At 49.6% G+C, this 18,340-nt stretch overlaps 2 protein-coding genes across 2 annotated transcripts; one reads left to right on the top strand and one right to left on the bottom strand.

The window, feature by feature from the left end:
- Positions 1-145: 145 nt before the first annotated feature.
- vps8 (VPS8 subunit of CORVET complex) lies at positions 146-18,161 on the bottom strand. Its single transcript, XM_076016670.1, has 44 exons — positions 18,018-18,161; positions 16,888-16,956; positions 16,664-16,798; positions 16,228-16,320; positions 15,828-15,860; positions 15,487-15,541; positions 12,216-12,340; positions 11,534-11,620; positions 11,282-11,349; positions 10,179-10,332; positions 10,035-10,094; positions 9,680-9,787; positions 9,328-9,408; positions 9,042-9,212; positions 8,684-8,758; positions 8,515-8,550; positions 8,228-8,318; positions 7,967-8,013; positions 7,795-7,884; positions 7,256-7,302; positions 6,763-6,985; positions 6,559-6,648; positions 6,294-6,345; positions 6,130-6,172; positions 5,705-5,777; positions 5,354-5,473; positions 5,158-5,229; positions 4,900-5,019; positions 4,743-4,799; positions 4,547-4,629; positions 4,237-4,321; positions 3,888-3,986; positions 3,423-3,512; positions 3,256-3,302; positions 3,002-3,146; positions 2,601-2,690; positions 2,279-2,452; positions 1,679-1,760; positions 1,512-1,594; positions 1,343-1,423; positions 1,083-1,252; positions 805-973; positions 521-601; positions 146-433 (listed from the first exon to the last, which is right to left on the bottom strand). The coding sequence occupies exons 1-44, from the start codon at positions 18,087-18,089 to the stop codon at positions 314-316; spliced, it is 4,146 nt and encodes a 1,381-aa protein (XP_075872785.1). The 5' UTR covers positions 18,090-18,161; the 3' UTR covers positions 146-313.
- On the top strand, positions 13,803-15,215 carry LOC142882122 (uncharacterized). The gene is made up of 3 exons (XM_076016672.1): positions 13,803-13,819; positions 14,424-14,519; positions 14,665-15,215. The coding sequence occupies exons 2-3, from the start codon at positions 14,452-14,454 to the stop codon at positions 15,092-15,094; spliced, it is 498 nt and encodes a 165-aa protein (XP_075872787.1). The 5' UTR covers positions 13,803-13,819; positions 14,424-14,451; the 3' UTR covers positions 15,095-15,215.
- Positions 18,162-18,340: the final 179 nt, after the last annotated feature.

Raw genomic sequence — 18,340 nt, 5'->3', positions numbered from 1 at the left:
TATACATATATATATACATATACATATATATACATATACATATATATACATATATATACATATATATCCTTAGATGCATTCACTATGTGCATATTGCAGTAAATTTCCTTTTGAAAAGAACAAACAGAAGAATCAGCAGCAAACAGCTTGTTTTGAAAGACTTGTTGTTGTTGTTGTTGTTGTTGTTGTTGAAGCTGTACAATACAGTGCAAAATAAACCAGGAGCAAAGTTGACGTGATGGAGCAGCAGGACGTGGAGGAGGAAGCCGACTGTGGTCTCGGACCTCCGGCAGTCAGACTGCTTGGAGCTGAGCTACTCCTCCAGCACTGGGGGAGGGGAGAGCTTGAGCTGGAAGTGATCCGATTGGCCGCTGACCAGCAGTCCCGACTTGTCGCTGCCGTGGGAGTGCGACAGCTCCGACAGGATGGCCAACTGGGAAACACAGCAGCGCATTGACAGGAAGTGAGTTGCGCAGGTGAGCCTGCGGGTGTGTCGGACAGCGGGTGGTGGTCTCCCTACCCTGGAAGGTCCTCGGTAGAGACACCGCAGCTGGTCCCAGGACTGCTCCTGCTGAGGGTCCAGCGTCACCTCCACACTGGCCTGCACCGCCACACACACACACACACACACACACACACACACACACACACACACACACACACACACACACACACACACACACAGGGCTTCGGGTGAGGACATTTTACACTGCGAGGGTGAACTGAAAGCGCAGGAGGAGAAACATCCTTCTGCGTCTCTCTGTGTCTGTGCTTCTTCTCTTTGTTCTTGTGGTGTGTTCCCACCTGTGCCAGGGTTGCACTGCGCCCCCTCCTGGGCTCCAGGGCCGGGCTGCCCTTCCCTGCTCTGCTGGACGAACACTTGTAGCAGCTCCAGCGCTGCTGAGGGTCAGAGGTCACGCCCCACACACACTCCTTCTGCTGCAGACACTGCAGGTGGTACAGGTGACCGCAGCTGGCAGCACACACACACACACACACACACACAGACACACACACACACAGGAGGTTGTGTCAGCTGGTTGAAGCTCTGTATGTGATCCCCGCTGCACCGGCAGTCTCACCTGAACACAATGATTTCCTCCTGCGAGCTCTGCCTCCTCTTGTACTGCTGCAGGCAGATGTTGCAGTAGTCCTGTCGTGGGTGGAGCCCCCTGGTGACTGCAGCACGCAGGTGTGCCAGGGACCAGTGGAGGTCATGGTTCAGCAGGCTGGTGGTGGTTTCCAGTAGAGTCTGAAGCAGAGGAGGCGGCGACAGTCGGTGGGGCAGCGTGGAAACGCAACATCAGCAACATCAGCAATATTTTTCACCAAACGGCTTCACCTGCTCGTAGTTGAAGGTGTCCAACATTCCCAGGATGAGGCCTTGGATCTCCGCCAGCTTTCCTTTGCCATAGACTGGATCCTGGAAAAGCATCAATGACTGCAGTGAGTGGCTGCCACTGCGACAGTCACAGTGAGTGCAGCAGAGGCGGGAGGCTTGGAGGACACACCTGGAGGATCCTCTGGATGATGGCAGGCAGAGGGATGAAGCTGCTCATGCAGTTGAGGACCTTCATGGTCAGCTCCTTCAGAACTGGGCCACGGGAGGGAACAGCAAGGTGATACATCGATGTTTCTCTTTCAGCTTGTACATTTCTACGTTTGTTTTCATGTTTACCCTGAAATGCGTGTTTGGCGTTGAGTCCCTTCCCTTGTTTCTGAGAAGCCATCATGGTCTCCAGCAGTGGAAACCACAGCACCTGAGGTGAGCGGAGAGAAGAACGTTAGTTGACGTCGTGGACTTCAGGAGCCTTGAAGCTGCGAGGCCACCGCCACTGACCAGCAGCACCAGGTCACGATGGTGTCAAGGTCATTATCGAGATAGTTTCAGCATTTGGAAGAATGAAGTGTGGATGCAGTTCAACAGTTGCCTTCTGGAGATGTTTTCTTGCTGCAAAAAGGGTTTAATAAGCAAAAGCTTCACCTTTCCAATTCATTTCACCTCATGTTGTGTTGTGTTTGTGGTTGGGGTCATTTTTCTGGGGGACGGGGGGGGGGGTTCCTTCATTGCTGTTCAAAGCTTGTAATAACTCATGCTTTTTGATGCTGATGCCCACCAGCAGTCAACAGTTTGGACCCAGCCGATGAATCAATGTCTTTTCTTTCATTCTCAGGACTGCTGACATTGCAGCTTCTCACTGAAGGCCTCAACACTGCGTATGAACACACATGGAACGATGGAGGAAACAATGAAAGTGTATGCAGGGCCTGAGGTGACCTCTCTCTGCTGCTGGTTGAGGTTCTGGGAGCTCTGATGACACAGGACGATGATGTCATCGAGGGAACTCCTGAGCGCCGTCAGAGACGACTGGCCGCCTCCTTCCTCCTCGGCTCCACCGGCGTCTCCATCCTCTCCTTCAGAGGTGAAACGGCTCAGCTTCTCCTTCAGTGTCTGCAGGGAAACCCGTTGAAGCAAGAGTGTCAGAGAAGAAGTGCTTCACAAATCAAAGGATACTTTCACAGAAACACATCGATCACATAGAGTCACTGCGTCGGCCAGATATCTATATCTGATATCTATATCTGATATCTATATCTACCTCCAGCAGGACAGCAAAAGCTCCGGGAACGTCTCCCCTCTTCTCCAGCAGGTAGGCCGTGGCCTTGTTGTGATGGTACTTCTGAGTGATCTACAGTGGAGAGAAAGGAGAAAGACATCAGCTGGAGGTGGAGGTGGAGCAGAAGTGGAGAACCTCTGAAGGAAACAGCCGATGATGAAGAAGAAGAACCGGATCTGTTGCAGTGAGAACAGCAAATGTTCTCCATGGATTGAGATTGTGGACACTCAACTGTCTGACAGTGTTTACCACAAACCATCTCAACCATCTGCTGCTGGCACATTGAAGTGGGACTTACTTTTGATGAAGCAGCTCATCCCAAAAACAACAAAAGCAACGACGCAAGTCTGCTTCAGCAACCGTGCAGGTAGAGGAACTCCTACCTGGACAGCCTCCTCCAGTCGGTAATGCTGGGACGTCTGAAGAAAGACCAGGAGATGATCTGGATCGAAGCGGCTCAGGAGGTCCAGATGAAGCTCATGGAGGTCTGGTTCCAGGAGCTGGGGGGGCTCTGAGTGAGGGACCTCCCTGGGTCAGGAGGAGGAGGTGAGAGGCAAGTGAGGAGGAGCAGGAGGAGAAGAGCAGCCAGTGGAGAACACGCAGAGGATGGAGTTCCACACAGTCAGCAAACACTCACCTGGGCTGCAGGAGACTGCTGAGGAACCTGAAGATCAGGTGGTCGTCCTGATGAGAGACAGAGAGCAGGTGGACAACTTCAGCAGTGATGTCATACAAACAGGATGATGGAAACACCTCCTGAACTTCACTGGTAAAGAAGATCCTTGTGAGGCTGGCCTCACTCACCTGCAGCTCAGAGATGATCTGCTGCACCTCGGCTGCCAGGTGAAGCAGCACCAGGTCAGCTGACTTGGCAGGGTCCATGCTAATTAGCTCCTGTCAAGACATGTCGGAGGGGTTGAGATCAGGCGTGGGCAAACTACGGCCCGGAGGCCATATGTGGCCCGTTGAGCTTTTTAATCCGGCCCATCAATAATACTTGAAGAAATAATATTAACAGTCAGTCAGTCATCAAACAGCTGTGTTTCCTCCACGTTTGCAGTGTTTTCAGAGTCATTTCAATAAAGAGCTAAACACCCTGCTGGTTCTGGGTGGTTCTAGGTGGTTCTGGGTGGGTCTGGGTGGTTCTAAGAGCTAAATACCGTGGGGCTGATTTGGTTGCAACGTTGCTCTGCTTCACTGCCAATAGACTGGACTAGAGGGAAGAGTGCAGTGCAACCAGAGTATTGCACAGCCTGGACATCCACTGACCTGCAGGTGTTGCAGAGTTTTGTTCTTGACTGAGTGCTTCTGGTCTGGGCTGTAGCCGGGCATGGACAGCAGGTTGTGGATGTAGCTGAAGACCTCTGCCTGTCAAACACACAAAACACCACAAAGTAGAAAAACACTGAACATCTAAAAAAAAAATAAATAAATAACAGAAGCTCTCTCATCTGTATTGTCTCTGCGCTACATTCAAGTCATTCATAAGCACTCAGTCTGGCCTGATCTCTGTTGTTCTATGGCACCTTCAATTCCAACACTATTTATCATCACGATGGTCTCTTGTCGCCCTGGCAAGCTAACAGCTGGATGCCAGGTCTGAAGGCGTCAACGCTACCTTTCTCAGGGGGTCCCTCAGGTAGCAGTCAACAATCCTGTCATACAGTTGTTTCTTCTCATAGAGAAATTCACAGATCTGGTAGCTGGAGGAGGGGGGGGGGGGGGGGGGGGAGACACAACACCATGTTTAAGTGTCAACAACAATAATTCATCACCGTGTGAGTCTGCAGTTTCAAATCGTCAGAAGAAGCTGCGAGTGTTCTTTGACGCCCAGTGGAAACTTCTGCATTAGCTACTTGCGCTACATGCTAATATGACCACGTGATCAGTGATGCCGAGGTGTGACTGGTGTTTCCTCAGTGACTCACAACTGGGCCTTTTCAGCGAGAGCCAGCAGCCGCTCCTCATTGAAGTGAACCACGCTGCCGACGTGCAGCAGCTCCAGCAGGACCTGCACCAGCAGCCGCAGCAGAGACAAGACAGCGCTCCTCAATTATCAATCACATCAGAGCACAGCAGAGGAGTCCCAATAAGTGTGTTGCGTTATACTGTGCGTGTGTGTACCTGCTGCCTCTCAGTGTGTCGGGAGTCGTCGTCAGGGCAGCACAGGAACTCCAGGACCTGAGAGGAGGACGAGAACATTGAGGAGCGGAGCAACGGTGGCAACCTCGTCGTGACCTCCGTGGGTCGAGTGCCACGACAGAGGACGACGGCGACTCACCTGGTCAAAGAGGTTCCTGTTGACAAACAGTGTGTTGTCTGGCTTGGCCAACTGGCGAGCCAGAAAGGTGAAGAGCCCGCCCACCTGGGAGGGCGTGAAGTCTGAGTTGTCCACCATGATCTGGGCCACCACACACACAGGAGAGGGTCGAAAGAAACGTTAGGGACATATTTGAAGAGAATCTCATCAGTCAGTCAGAGCTCTGAGCTCTGAGTGGAGGACACTACTGGCGGCTCAGCCAAGAAGGTGTGGCTTCACCTGGAGAAGGATGTCCACTATCCTCTGCTGGTACTCCAGAGCCTGCTTGTCGTTCTTAAAGTCTTCAAACGTCTGCGGCCAAGAACAGAAAGGAAAAGCTCTTCTTCACACCGAGCAACGAACTCTTTACCGGGCGGCTTCTCAGTCAACAGGTGAACGAGGAGGTCAAGTTGGAAGAAGCAGAGTGGAAGCTGACCATCGCCAGGACGTTGAGGAACTCCCGGGTGTCAAAGTGCAGCAGCGTGCGGATGAAGGGGAAGACCTCCTCCTCGTCTGAGGAGTCGGCAGAGTGCAGTCGGATCAGGAACTCAAACACCTGCCGCACGAGCGCACACACACACACACACACGCGCACACACACACACACACACACAATAACAAAGATTTTGTATTATATTGTCTATTATAGGCCATATTTGTTGGAGTGTCACCACAGTAACACAATGACACAGCCAGTTTCCTCTCTGAGGGGATACTGCAGTACTGTACTAGTACTAGTATAAATACTGCAGTCCTGTAGTAAATACTGCAGTACAGAAACACAAACCTGATGTTTGACTTGAACCACGAGATCTTCAGGAATGTCTCCAAGCGGGTAGGCCCTCCCTGCAAGGCAACAGCTGCACGCACACACACACACACACACACACACACACACACACACACACACACACACACACACACACACACACACACACACACTTAACATGTTGTTACAGCCATGATGCATGTTCGGGATTCACACTGTTCATTTTTTACAATCTGACCATACAAAAAAAGAACAATCAATGAAGTGTTTGCATTAAAACTGCAGTGCAAACATCTGTCGGCATTTTAAATATTTCTGGTCTTCTTGTGAAGGTAAATATTTTTTGATAGTAAATGAAAATAAAACCACTTTTTTCACAATGAACTGATAACTGCAAAGAGGGTTCAGGATGTTCTAGACTGACACACGGCAGTGAGCTTCACCTGATGTACACCAGCAGCTTGTTTCCCATCACCACTTCCTCATCTGTCCAAGCACAGCAAGAGCAGCGGGCAACATTGAGAAGAAGGCTTTTAATATTGTGTATTTCTGAGAAGCTGAAAATAGAAGCCATCCTTCACCCTGGCCCTGAGTGTTCAGGACGTACCTGAGAGGCTCCTCCCCTCCCTCAGGGGTTGACCAATCACTGCAAAGAGTTTCTGCAACGCAAAGATGACGTCGGGTTAAAACGGGTGTTGTTGTGTTGTGACTGGGCCTGAGTGGCCAGATTGACGTCTTCTTATTGCAGACGAGCAGTGTGCGGCCTCCTCGCTCTTATTTATGACTTTCAATGCTTTCAGTTGGCGACGGTGCAAAGCATCGCTTTCATCATTTGGAAGTAATTAGCAGTCATCAATTAGTCGGCCACCTACTTCCATTGGAGTCACGTAGTCATTCATGCCTCGGTTGAAAACATAGACCATGGCGTCGTGGAGTTTATTCTCCCAGCACACCTGGACCACCTGGGAGCAACACAACACACTGCAGAGTTCCCACCTGTTGTCTGGCTGCGAGACACACACACACACACACACACACACACACACACACACACAGAGACACAGAGACACACACACCTGCTGTATGTCCAGACTGGTGATGTCCAGGTGCACGATGCACCTCTCCAGGCTGTCCATCATGCCGCTGCTGTGGTAGTGGGCCAGCAGGTCCCTCATGATGGGCGTGGTCAGGTGACCCAGGCGGTCGGCCACGATGTAGGACTCCAGCGCCTCCAGGAAGACGCCCTTGGCCACCGTGTTCTCCACCAGGCGGGAGTACAGCTGCTCAAACAGCAGCTCGCTGCAGGAGGAGGTTGAGAGCGGCTTCACTGCTGCGCTGCAGGTATGTGCTGCTAGCGTCACACACTTCATTCATATCACCATATCATCAACAGTCGGCTAAATTGAGCGGTTTAACCCAGGTGTCCAGAAGAAAATGGCCCATTTGCTGCTTCTGTGATTGACAATCTGGGTGTATTTCCAATACCACAGAGTCCATGCTCTCTGGCGTCCTGGTGACTACACTGAAGTGAAACCAAGCTCTGCAGCCCTGAATGTGGAGACTACTCACGTTCTCTGCAGGAGGAGGCAGTAATCCACCAGCACTGGAACCACGTCCTGGGTTTGGAGAGAGGGCAACTAAATGAAATGTCCTTCAAGAGGAAACGCGACCTTGGAAACAAGAGCATTTATTAAGGCCACAAAGGAGCAGCGTCCGTGGACCTTCACACGTAAGTGCAGCTGGCAGCCACTTTTGCATCGGGCCAATCAGACTGCAGCATCAACATTACCACTGAAACAGAAAACCAGGAAAAGCTCACAGACATTTTACATGCTGTAGCTCCAATAGTTGTGGAGGCTGTTTGTCTATTCTGCTAATTGCTAAAAAAAGAAAAGAAATGAAATGCCTGTGCAAAATGTAGATAATTATTCCCGTGGTCAAGGTGCTTACTGCTGCTTACCTGACACAGACAGTGTTGTTTGTCAACAAGGCCCACTGTTCTTTCCTAGTGAATTAATGACCGAACCTGTGCTGACCACTGACTGCCACCTCTGGGTGGACCGAGCCCAAATCCAGGAGTTCTTTCAATGTCCAGCGGAGCGACTTACATGGAAGTGCTGCTCCAGCACTTGGATCCTTCCTTGTTCCGGACACTTCTTCAGTGCAAACTCAGCCAGCTGGAAAATGATCTCTATCATCTGCAGAGAGACAGAAGCAGGCTGGTTTCATCCACACCATCCAGAGACACCAGAGAGCAGCTGATGTGCTTCTCTTCCTCACTTTATCAGCAACCACTCCTTTCCTCTTCACTGGATCTGCACACAGGCCTGCAACACACACACACATACTTTTATTCTGAAGGGTCCACAACAACGCTCAGACTGTGATACTCCTCTACTGTGGAGGCAAGACATATCTCGCAAGGCTCAAAGTGGCTTTGGACACTTCAGACCTTTCAAAATCAATCCCACCACATTCAACCTTCAGCCGCACCAGAACATCGACCGACGTGACGGACGGATAGATTTGCTGTGCACCCACCGACCACCGCTTTGGCAGTTCCCTCGTGGAAAGACCAGGCCAGAGAGAGAGCCTCCACGAAATGCTCCTGCTTCAGCAGACAGTCCATTCGCTGTGGACGGCAGTGAAGGAGAAGACGGTGAGGAGCGAGAGGAGGAACCAGCCAGGATGTTCTCATCATAAAGAAGCCTTCATCCTGGACGCTGGCCTAGCAACCATCTCACTGGCTGGCATACACAGAGCAGCAGCAGCTTTACATGCGACCACAGTTTAACACTCTGGCTTCTAAAAGAATGACACACACACACCTCCCTCCAGTTCCTCAGAGTCATCATGTGGGCCGACTGCAAGAGAAGAAAGGATCAGACTTCATCTCGTGGACTTCGTGTATCAATACAGTGCATTTCTGAGGAAGCGACAGAGGAGAAGATGTTTGGTCGCCTCGATGATACGAGGTCAGTACACTGCAGCCGGTACCTTGGTCCCCAGGTAGACAATCTGCCCTGCGTAGCTGGAGACAGACTGGTAGCAGGCCTTCTCCCCCACTAGGGCCTGGAAGAGACACACACACACACACACACACACACACACACACACACACACACCTGTGACCTCCTCACAGTCTATTGTGCAATGCTGCAGTGTTATTCTACTGCTTACACCCAGACTGCACTCTCTAATTAGTCGCTCATTAATAATTAATGACGCTGACAAATCCAAACATGTCTTTACTGATCCTCCAGAGAGTGAACTGAGCGCCCCCTGCAGGTGTGGAGTGAGACTCACACCTTGCAGATGCTCATTCACACCGCTTCCCCGTCCGCCGGTGCCTCACCAGAGCCTGCGAGACGTTCCCTCCGGTGGCCAGCGATTTGAAGTGTCGACTGTTGTAGACGAGCTGCACCTGCTCCAAGTCCAGAGTCTCCAGAACCTCCTGGCTGGGCCGGTCCACCACCTGCAGCTTCTCGTGGCTGTCCACCAGGACCAGGGTGCGACTGTTGATCCACTGCATGGGCAGAGACCCAGCGAGGCCAAGAGCTCAACCAATCACAAGCACTGCTTCGTCATACTGCACCCAAGAGGCCCCAAGCGGAACGATTAGTTTGCAACTGCGTGCTTACGCTCAGACTGATGATGTCACAGCTGAGGTGAAGCTGTCGTTGTTTGATGACATGGATGGTCCCATTCTCCTCCTTCTTTACCTGGATGTTGTTCACAGGCACCAGTCAAGTACAAAAAAAAGCCACCAGGAAATATTTTCTTTGCAAACTAAAGAAAATGAAGGCAGCAGAATGTCAAAGTAATACATCTGAGTGTATAACGAGAGGAGACGCTGGAATCAATTTGTGATACCAGGGGAAATCAATGACATTGTTTCACTTGCAAGACACAAAAATGATGTTCTTGTATAAAGTCTGAGCATTTTAATGTAACAATGATCTCAGAGTTTTGAATATTCAGTGAGGCGGATACCAAGAGGAAGTGGACTGTGTCTCCTTTGCAAAAAGCCAGGACGGGGTTGACTGTCTTCTGCACTGGAACAAACTGCCAGGCCAGCTGAGGGACACTGGACGGGTCCGACTGGACACACACACACAGAGCTCAGTGTCACAACGCAACGCAAACTCTGACAGTACGCTTGTACACATCCAACAACGCAAACACAGGCACTTTTCCTCAGAGGGACCTAAGATTCACATTGACAACCATTAAGGTTCTTTCGAAGCAAACACTGTGTCATGTGTAGGTGAGCCAAAGCAGATACTGAAGTCCATCTCAGACATGAAGTGGCATCTAATCATTGTAGAGAGGCCAATCAAAGGCAGACCTTGCTGTAGGGGAAAGTCATCCACACTTTGAGCGACGGCTTCAGTCCAATCACCAGGATCTGTTGGAAACACACACTCGTTTACTGAGCCGCTCCCTGGGCGAGCGACGCAGCAGGCTCCGGGGTCGCAGGTTGGACACCCACCTTGGTGAGCGAGGCCATGGCCAGCAGGGAGTAGTGAGTGATGGGGTGCTCTCTCAAGTCCGGAGGCGCCAGCAGAGGCTCGACGGCGCACACCTCCCCTTTGGAGCCGCTGAAGAGGCACCTGGAGTCACAGGAGCGCATCCCCATCACCCTCCTGCAGACATGGAGGCACGGAGGAGGACAAGGAGAGGAGGATACAGAGAGGAGGACACAGAGAGGAGAACACAGAGAGGAGAAGCAGAGAGGAGAAGCAGAGAGGAGAAGCAGAGAGGAGAAGCAGAGCACCGTCATTAAATGAGGACAACAGATACTGTGTGTGGCTGAGAGAGAGAGAGAGAGAGAGAGAGGAGATGGAGGGGGAGAGAGAGAGAGAGAGAGAGAGAGAGGGAGAGGGAGAGAGAGAGAGAGAGAGAAAGAGAGAGACGGAGAGAGACAGAGAGAAAGAGAGAGAGAGAGAGGAGACAGAGAGAGACAGAGAGAGAGAGCAAGAGAGAGACAGAGAGAGAGACAGAGAGAGACACAGAGAGAGAGAGAGAGGAGACAGAGAGGAAGTGGAGGCTCATTGAGAGAAACCTGGTCCGGACCTGGTGAGTCTGTTACTATAGCAACTGTACTAGACGGACCCCCCCACCCCCCATCGATCTAGTCTGAGTCACCTCCCTCTGTGAAACAGCTTCAAGGTCCAGTGTGTGAAGATTTTGAAGAAGAAACAGCGACATCAAGTGGCTACATTCAAGACTGAAGCATCCTTCACTCTGCCGATCCTGCCAGTGAACTACGGTGGCCCAAACCTGGATGCCTGCTCCACCTCCTTCTTCTCCTTCTTCTCCTTCTTCTTCTTGGTGGGTTTATGGGAGGACGCCCCCTAGTGTTCAGCCTAAATACCAAACACTCTGCTGTCAGGCAGCTGGATTGTCCACGCCAGGCTTCCTTAGAAATATGCTGGTGCAACCCTAACCCTAACCGGGAGCACCGGGTCCCTGATTGGTCTATGGGACCATTCTAATGGGAGGAAACCCAACCAACTCCCCCTGAAGACTTGAGGCAGCGCAACACGCTTTTAGTTTGTTTCCAAAAAATACTTTTAAACTGCGTTCACCGACCTGAATGCGAGTTCAAACACTGATCCCCCACTGTCGTTGCACACTGCAAGAGTCGGGTCATCTGTGAACTGGAAACACACACACACACACACACACACACACACACACACACACACACACACACACACACACACACACAAAGGGGCAAAGGTATGAAGTGGCAGAAATCAAAGGGCAGCCAAGGATGTGTGTGTGTGTGTGTGTGTGTGTGTGTGTGTGTGTGTGTGTGTGTGTGTGTGTGTGTGTCCACACCTTGACGTGCAGGATGGCCGTGCCTGGCGGGTGGGCATCGTTGATGGTTCTCAGCAGCTTCCCACTGGCAAGATCCCACATTGTGATCTAATCAAGCACACAGACAAAGAGACAAGGTGAGCACCGACCTCTCTGTGCAATGCCAGGGACTGCAGGAGACACTGGAACGTCTCTCTGTGGTCCACTCACAGTCTTTATTTCACAGCAAACCAAATCCACGATGCTCAATACACTCTTGTTTCCCATGCATTAATCCCCAGAGTCCCTTCTGCCCAGAACCTCCCAGCTCTTCAGATCATCGACTGATCAGTCGTTGTTTTATACACCGGCATCAGTGGGTGTTACAAAACAAGCAAGGACAGAAGATCAAGAACTTTTTTCAAGCTCTGAAACCAACCGAGTAAAAAAAAAAAGAAGAAGAAGAAGAAGAAGAAGATTGAATAACTGATAAAGATAAATTTCCACTGCCATTGCAGACTTTACTGGCGTCAAAGGTTTGCTGATTCTCCTTCAGTTATGATGAGCCAATGACATTTTGGTACAAGATCTTCATGTTTATGAAATGATTGGATGCGTCTCACAGGTTGACAGTGAACAAATGGGCTTGTTGATCAAACCAAGCCCTGGGAATGACAATGATCACACGTGGCTGACTTGGCACAAAGACATCATGGAACAGTACCTGTCCTTTGGCGAAGCCACACAGCAGGCGTGAGCAGTCGTGGTTGATGCTGAGGGCAGAAACTGCTCCAAAGTCTGCCCCGGTGGCCTTGGTGCCCAGGCAGAGCCGGAGAGCCTGGTTGGTGTCTCAACATGGACAAGGAGCAAGAGCTTTCAGTCACTGAACACCGTCCACATTTCATTGCTTTCATTAAAAAAAAATCTAAAAAAAAATCAAACTTTCAGACAAACAAGCGCAGTCCAAGAGAGCAAAAGAAACATAAAGAAAAAAAAATATCAACGGCGAAACACAACACAGTGGCAAAAGAAGCGCTGGCAATGCACTGCAGCTGCATAGACCCATCAATTCAACTCAGGCAACCAAGCATGAGGGAAAACAACGGGTCGGGCAAGCACACATAAAGATGAGGCAGGCCACCTCAAGCCTGCTGGGATGAAGAGCAACAAGCATCATCAGGAGGGAAGAGCAGCTCATACCTTTTCCTGAGCAGCCGTCATCATTATGACGTCAGCATTGTAGAGAGACACGAGTCAGGCCGCATCACAGCCTTGGTTCAAGTTACCATCACGTCATCACACTGTCAGTGTACTCAGCTTATCAGCAGGAGCTCTATATATATGTGCACTGGAAACATGTCCACTCATCTCAACATGACAGTATGTAACACAACAAATTCACCTTAGCCGCGCTTTTAACACTCAAACCTGCCGCTATTAATAGAACACTGCAATATTTCTTGATAGAAATGATTTTATTTAATTATACCGAGGGATTTAAACAAAATTGTAATATTGCATGAGTTGAAAATGTACAGTAGTACCCAGACCCACTGGCCATGTGTGAACTCTTCTGAGCCAACAACCCAACACAGACTTTCGAAAGGCTCAGCAGCCTTTTGCAGGTGTTTTGGACTCTTTGGACTCTTTGAAGCTACAAAACTGAAGCTTTTCACAGTGTTCTCATTTTCTGGGTTTGTGGGTTTGTGCTTTTAATAAGCTGAAAATCTTAATGAGCAAAGTTACAACAAGGAACTGCTTGAGATGTCAGTTTGCGTGGAATGGCTCAATAAAATGTGCTGCTTTCATCTTTTATGTTTAATGGCCAAAACAAAACAACTTTTACTGGATATTCTAATTTTTCGGGTCGTACCCTGTATGTGTCAACACATCTATAATCTAGAAAAAGACCCAAATAATGTCTTGAAAAATCAATGAGGGATGGTGGAAGACTGAGCAAACTGTGGTCAATGTGTTTCTATGAGGTTGTGTTTCAGAGTTGTGAGATGAAAGTGTGTCAAAAACAGGAGTGTGTTGAAGTTTATAGCCAACCCATTGTGATGGGTCATGTTAACCCCCTGCAAGCATGAGATCTTCTTCAAAGCATTTAAAAAAAAAAACCACACCAACCCTCAGCTGATGCAATCACCCTGATTAAATTGTGTCTGATTGACGAGGCTGTTGTGTGATGCAGTATCTCTGGGCGGCTGATATGGCTGGGTGCCTTGGAGCTACTGATGAGCAGACACTATAAAAGTGTGAAGCAGTCAAAGGCAGAGTGACTTCACCTTCACGCCGCGCTGAAGACTCAGACTCTACAAGTCGCTGGTATGTAACTGCTACACTCACTACTGGTCAGGCTGGGGCTGCTGGTATGTAACTGCTACACTCACTACTGGTCAGGCTGGGGCTGCTGGTATGTAACTGCTACACTCACTACTGGTCAGGCTGGGGCTGAACACTCATCCAATCAATGCCCATCGTGTCAATATAGCAACGTCTAGAAGTTCAATTGCGCACATTTTGTATCCAATAGTTAGACTAGTGATGGACTTCACACTGTGACTCACTCTAATTGTCATGCAATTAATGTTTTAATGTTTTCATTGGAAGATATGAAGAATGCACTAAGAGCAACTAATGAAGGTCTCATGAGGACTTTGTCTCCAGTCAAGTCTTAAACCCTCATATCATCTAACAAAGTCTAGAGTTGAGACAAAGTTAGTTGTGTTAGTGTTAACCACGAAGCCTCTTGTTGTTCAACCCCAAAAATGTTCCTTTAACTCCAACTCATCCTCATCCTCATCCTCATCCTCATCATCATGTCAAAGACAAATATCCAAAACCCAGTCGTGGAATCTTCTGCTAGCCGTGTTCCCTGTTGTAACTCAGCAGCAGCGCTTTGTTTCTCGCTGTCTTGTCTCCTCCACAGTCAGTCCAAGCCCAGGATTGCTGTCACCATGCCTCACCGCCACTGCTACATCGAGATTAGCAACATCCCCAGATGCTACACACTGGCCAACCCGAGGTTAGCAGCTGCACTGGGATTGGCTGGTGTCCCCGCACACTTCCACAGCAAGAAGCAACAAGCATCGCTCGAGAGTGGTTGAGGTGATTGAGCAGGTGATCTATTGGAAGAAGGAGCGCTCTGATTGGCTGTCCTATCTCCGCAGGGTGTTTTCAGAGAGCGGCTGCTGCGAGGTCCCCCCACCACCAGTGGTCGCTCCCTGCTCTGCCGCCAGCGCCCTCTTCAGCAAGGCACCGGGCAGCGCCACCGGCTCAGTCGGCGTCCTGACCTACGATTTGTACAACGCAGACCTGAACGACCAGAGCCACCTAGTGGCCGTCATGTACTCGGTGCCCTTTGACAGGGTGCTCTACTCCAACTGGTTCGCAGTGGGAATCTTTGACAGACACACCAACTGCGACTACAACCTCTACGACGTCATGTACAACGGCAGCGAGGACAGGTTCATCAGGGCCAAGGCCGACGGCTCCTGCATCTCCTACAACAACGGCTACATCGCCGTCAGTGCCTCCATGTCGGACTCCTGCGAGGCCGTCCTCAGGATGGACATCGACGAGCGCAAACTCTTTTTCTAGAGTCCAGCGTGAAGTGGGAGCAACTGGTTGATGGCGACCTTCAACGTTTGAAATGCTGACATGTTTGTGCTGTGACTGTAGACGTGTAACTACCGATAAAGATTTTCTACAACTTTGAAAATGTGCTCTTCTCTTCATAATTGTCTTAGATAGATTCGGAAGAGGCATCGTTGAAGCAACGATAACGCGACACTGCTGCTCCTTGACAAAGGTGCAGGAAGCATCGGTGTGTTTTTCCCACTGAGGCACGAATACACAACGGATAACTAATGTGAAGCCTCGGCTGCTATCTTCACTTTTCAATGGACAGGAAAGAAACAATGTTGAAAGGATAATATTGGAAAAATGGCTTGGTGCACGGCTATAATGTCGGCAGGTGAGTTGATGCTTACCAAAGACCAGCGCCAGACCATGAGACGTTCCCACCGCGATCACTCCCGACATCGTCTGCAGATTAACACAGGAAACACATGAGCAATGTGGGAGGATGCTGGGTGATGCTGTGGACCAGGGAGAGCAGGTTAGCAGTAGGTTGGGCAGAGTCGGACTTTTCACTATGATGAATGTTAAATGACGTGTCTGGATCATGAGTCAATCACACAAAGATTCACTGATGAGAAAGCAAATCAAAGCTCGTAAAATGGCATTTATTGTTTTTTCATTAACCTGACCGGCTGTGACACGTTTTACTGACAATACACAACTGGCTGAGTGAAGACCGGAAAACACTCACAATGGCAGTTGGCAGCCCAGCGTCCACCTTGTCCTGACAAAAGAAAACAACCTTGTCAACAATGACAATGAAAAAAAAAAAACTAAAGTCGGAAGATTATTCAAACTGCACACACGGAGCAACGATAAAATCATCCAATCATGACGTGTGTGTGTGTGTGTGTGTGTGTGTGTGTGTGTGTGTGTGTGTGTGTGTGTGTGTGTGTATAAATAAACAAAGAGCGCATCTTTAAGCACAATAAACCATCTTCACACGAGCAGCACACTTGTCATTTTTCTGGACATGTCAGAAGAAAATGCATGACCACCTTTGTGGGGGGGAGGGGGAGGGGGGGGTTGTGTTAGGGCCAAGAGGATTGTGTGCTTTGTCATGTGTTGTGTTTGTGCGCTTGCGTGTTTACCGCGGCGGAGACGATCTGGGCGGAGATGCCCTTCAGCAGGCTGTGGCGAAGAACCGAGCCGTGGACGGTCGGGTTCAGATCGACCGTCCTCCTCTTCCTTTACACGTGCATGCATTCACGCGCAGACACACAAGAGGCACAGTGGGGGAGACAATGTCAACTCCAGCAGGTTCTGCGACATGCATTTCAAAATAAAATCATCTGTCTACAGCCCTCGCTGTGCATTCGGCTTCTTGCTTTCTCAAACTCTGCAGCAGCAGCAGCAGCATCTGTATGAAGACTCTGATGTCGGCTCTCTTCCAATTGGCCCCTACATCCTGTCACTAATCCCACCCATGCCAAAATGTAGAGAGACTGACTGGTTGCCCCCCTGGGATAGATGCTATACTTCAGTCGTCCAGTGTGTGAGTGTGTGTGTGTGTGTGAGAGAGAGAACGTGCCGTTTCAGGTGCACGGGGTCTCCGCTGTCGGAGCTGGCCAGGGACGACGTTTCACACGAGTGTGCGTCCATGTTGTCTGTGTTGAGCACGCAGGTGTCCTCTAACACAAACGCATCCTCCTCATCCTCCAGCTGCTGAGCAATGAGAAGACACAGCTGTCACACAGAAGCAGCAGGGTGCAGAGTAGCGGCGAGGGCGGGGGGGGCAACGGGTACTGCACCTCGTTGAGGATGCTCTCCAGTGTTGGAGGTGTGTCCACTTGGGGAATATCAAACTCTTTATCATCGATCTAAGAGTCAAAGCAGAATCAGACAGTGAGAAACAGATGGTTGGAAGGGGTTTTTTATCTTTGTTTTCTAGTTTATGACTGATGAAAACTACTCCAAAAGCAACATTTTATTTTTCAATGGAAGAGCAAACTTAGGGTCCCAGACATGCGAGGGGAAATCTGAGAGAAAAGGTTATCTTGCCTTGCAGGTCAATAAGAGTGACGTGCAAAGACTCACCAGCGGATTAACTCTCAGCTTTCTATGAATCACCTGCACAAACATACATTCCAGTACTCTTAAACAAACACTCAGGGCTGTGCATATTAATCCAGAAAGAAGCGTGAAGTGGAGTCTAGATTAAAATGATGCTTCCACAATAAATGTATTTCGGCCTCTTTTGTTTTGAAGGGATCGCTAACAACGGGAAGTCATAACACACTGACGCCTTACTTTGGATCGTATGAGCTGGAATTTCTTTATTTTTTTTCCTAAGCGACAAACCGTTAACGTTTCCGACCACATGCTGTTTGTTTGACACACGACGGCTCACTGGAGGTTTAGCTTGAAAACCCGAAATGATTTTTAGTTTAGAAAATGCAACAAGAGCTGAATATGAATAGCTGGTCACGTGATATCGGTTAGCTCCATCGCTCCACTACAGCAAAAAATACTAAACTTGAAATAAATACCATGTTTAAGAGTAGTTTTGGGTGATGTTAGCTTCAGCCGGTGTTTTGATTTAGGAATCAAATCACGTGACAGCGCAGCACATTTCCCAATGCTATGTCAATCCAGGAAAGAGTCTCCAGTGAGCCATGATCAATAAAGCCACAGTGTTGATATTATAGATATGACTGCGCACATACAAGTTTTCAAAAAAAACAACAAAAAAAAACACACACACACACGACTAAACACACAGACAATGAGCCATGATAGAAGGAGCCGCTGAGCAGGGAGGTTATCTCTCCACAGAGAGTCGCACCACCGACTGTGAGATAACACAATGCTACACAACTGCGTGTTGCCGTTAGCATAATCAATCGCCGTGACGCCACAAAGGGCGGAATCAATGTCTGACCGTGTCCACCTCCATGAGGTTGAGGTGCGAGGAGGCGGAGAGGAGGCTCCTGGCGTCAGGAGAGTCTGCCATCACTGCTGTGTTGACATGGACCACTGAGGGGGCCGCTCGCCAGCGGTTTCACTCTCCCGGAAGTATATTGCATACCGGTTCCGGTTGAGATTTTCACAATAAGATTTTTGGGGGAAATTTCACGAGCATGATCAGCCAGCGTTATTGGACAAAGATCTCGCGGCGCATTTCTCACGGAACAACCACTTATATGCACATAATCTGACCAATGAGGAATTCCAGACTGCATTCCTGGCTTTGGGTGGTGGAGA

The sequence above is a fragment of the Nelusetta ayraudi genome, unplaced genomic scaffold (assembly GCF_046127955.1).
Source record: "Nelusetta ayraudi isolate G7.1 ecotype Tasmania unplaced genomic scaffold, CSIRO-AGI_Nayr_v1 ptg000235l, whole genome shotgun sequence".
NCBI classification, from domain to species: Eukaryota; Metazoa; Chordata; class Actinopteri; order Tetraodontiformes; family Monacanthidae; genus Nelusetta; species Nelusetta ayraudi.
The sequence above is the reverse complement of the archived record's forward strand: the minus strand, read 5'-3'. Positions and strand labels throughout refer to the sequence as shown.

Coding starts and splice junctions, on each gene's coding strand:
- LOC142882122 (XM_076016672.1), top strand. CDS start 14,452: ATGCCTCACCGCCACTGCTACATCGAGATTAGCAACATCCCCAGATGC. Junction 14,520..14,664: donor TACACACTGGCCAACCCGAG/GTTAGCAGCTGC, acceptor CTATCTCCGCAG/GGTGTTTTCAGAGAGCGGCT.
- vps8 (XM_076016670.1), bottom strand. CDS start 18,089: ATGGCAGACTCTCCTGACGCCAGGAGCCTCCTCTCCGCCTCCTCGCAC. Junction 6,986..7,255: donor TGCCTCCTCCTGCAGAGAAC/GTGAGTAGTCTC, acceptor CTCCTCCTGCAG/CGAGCTGCTGTTTGAGCAGC. Junction 602..804: donor GCAGTGCAACCCTGGCACAG/GTGGGAACACAC, acceptor GTGGCGGTGCAG/GCCAGTGTGGAGGTGACGCT.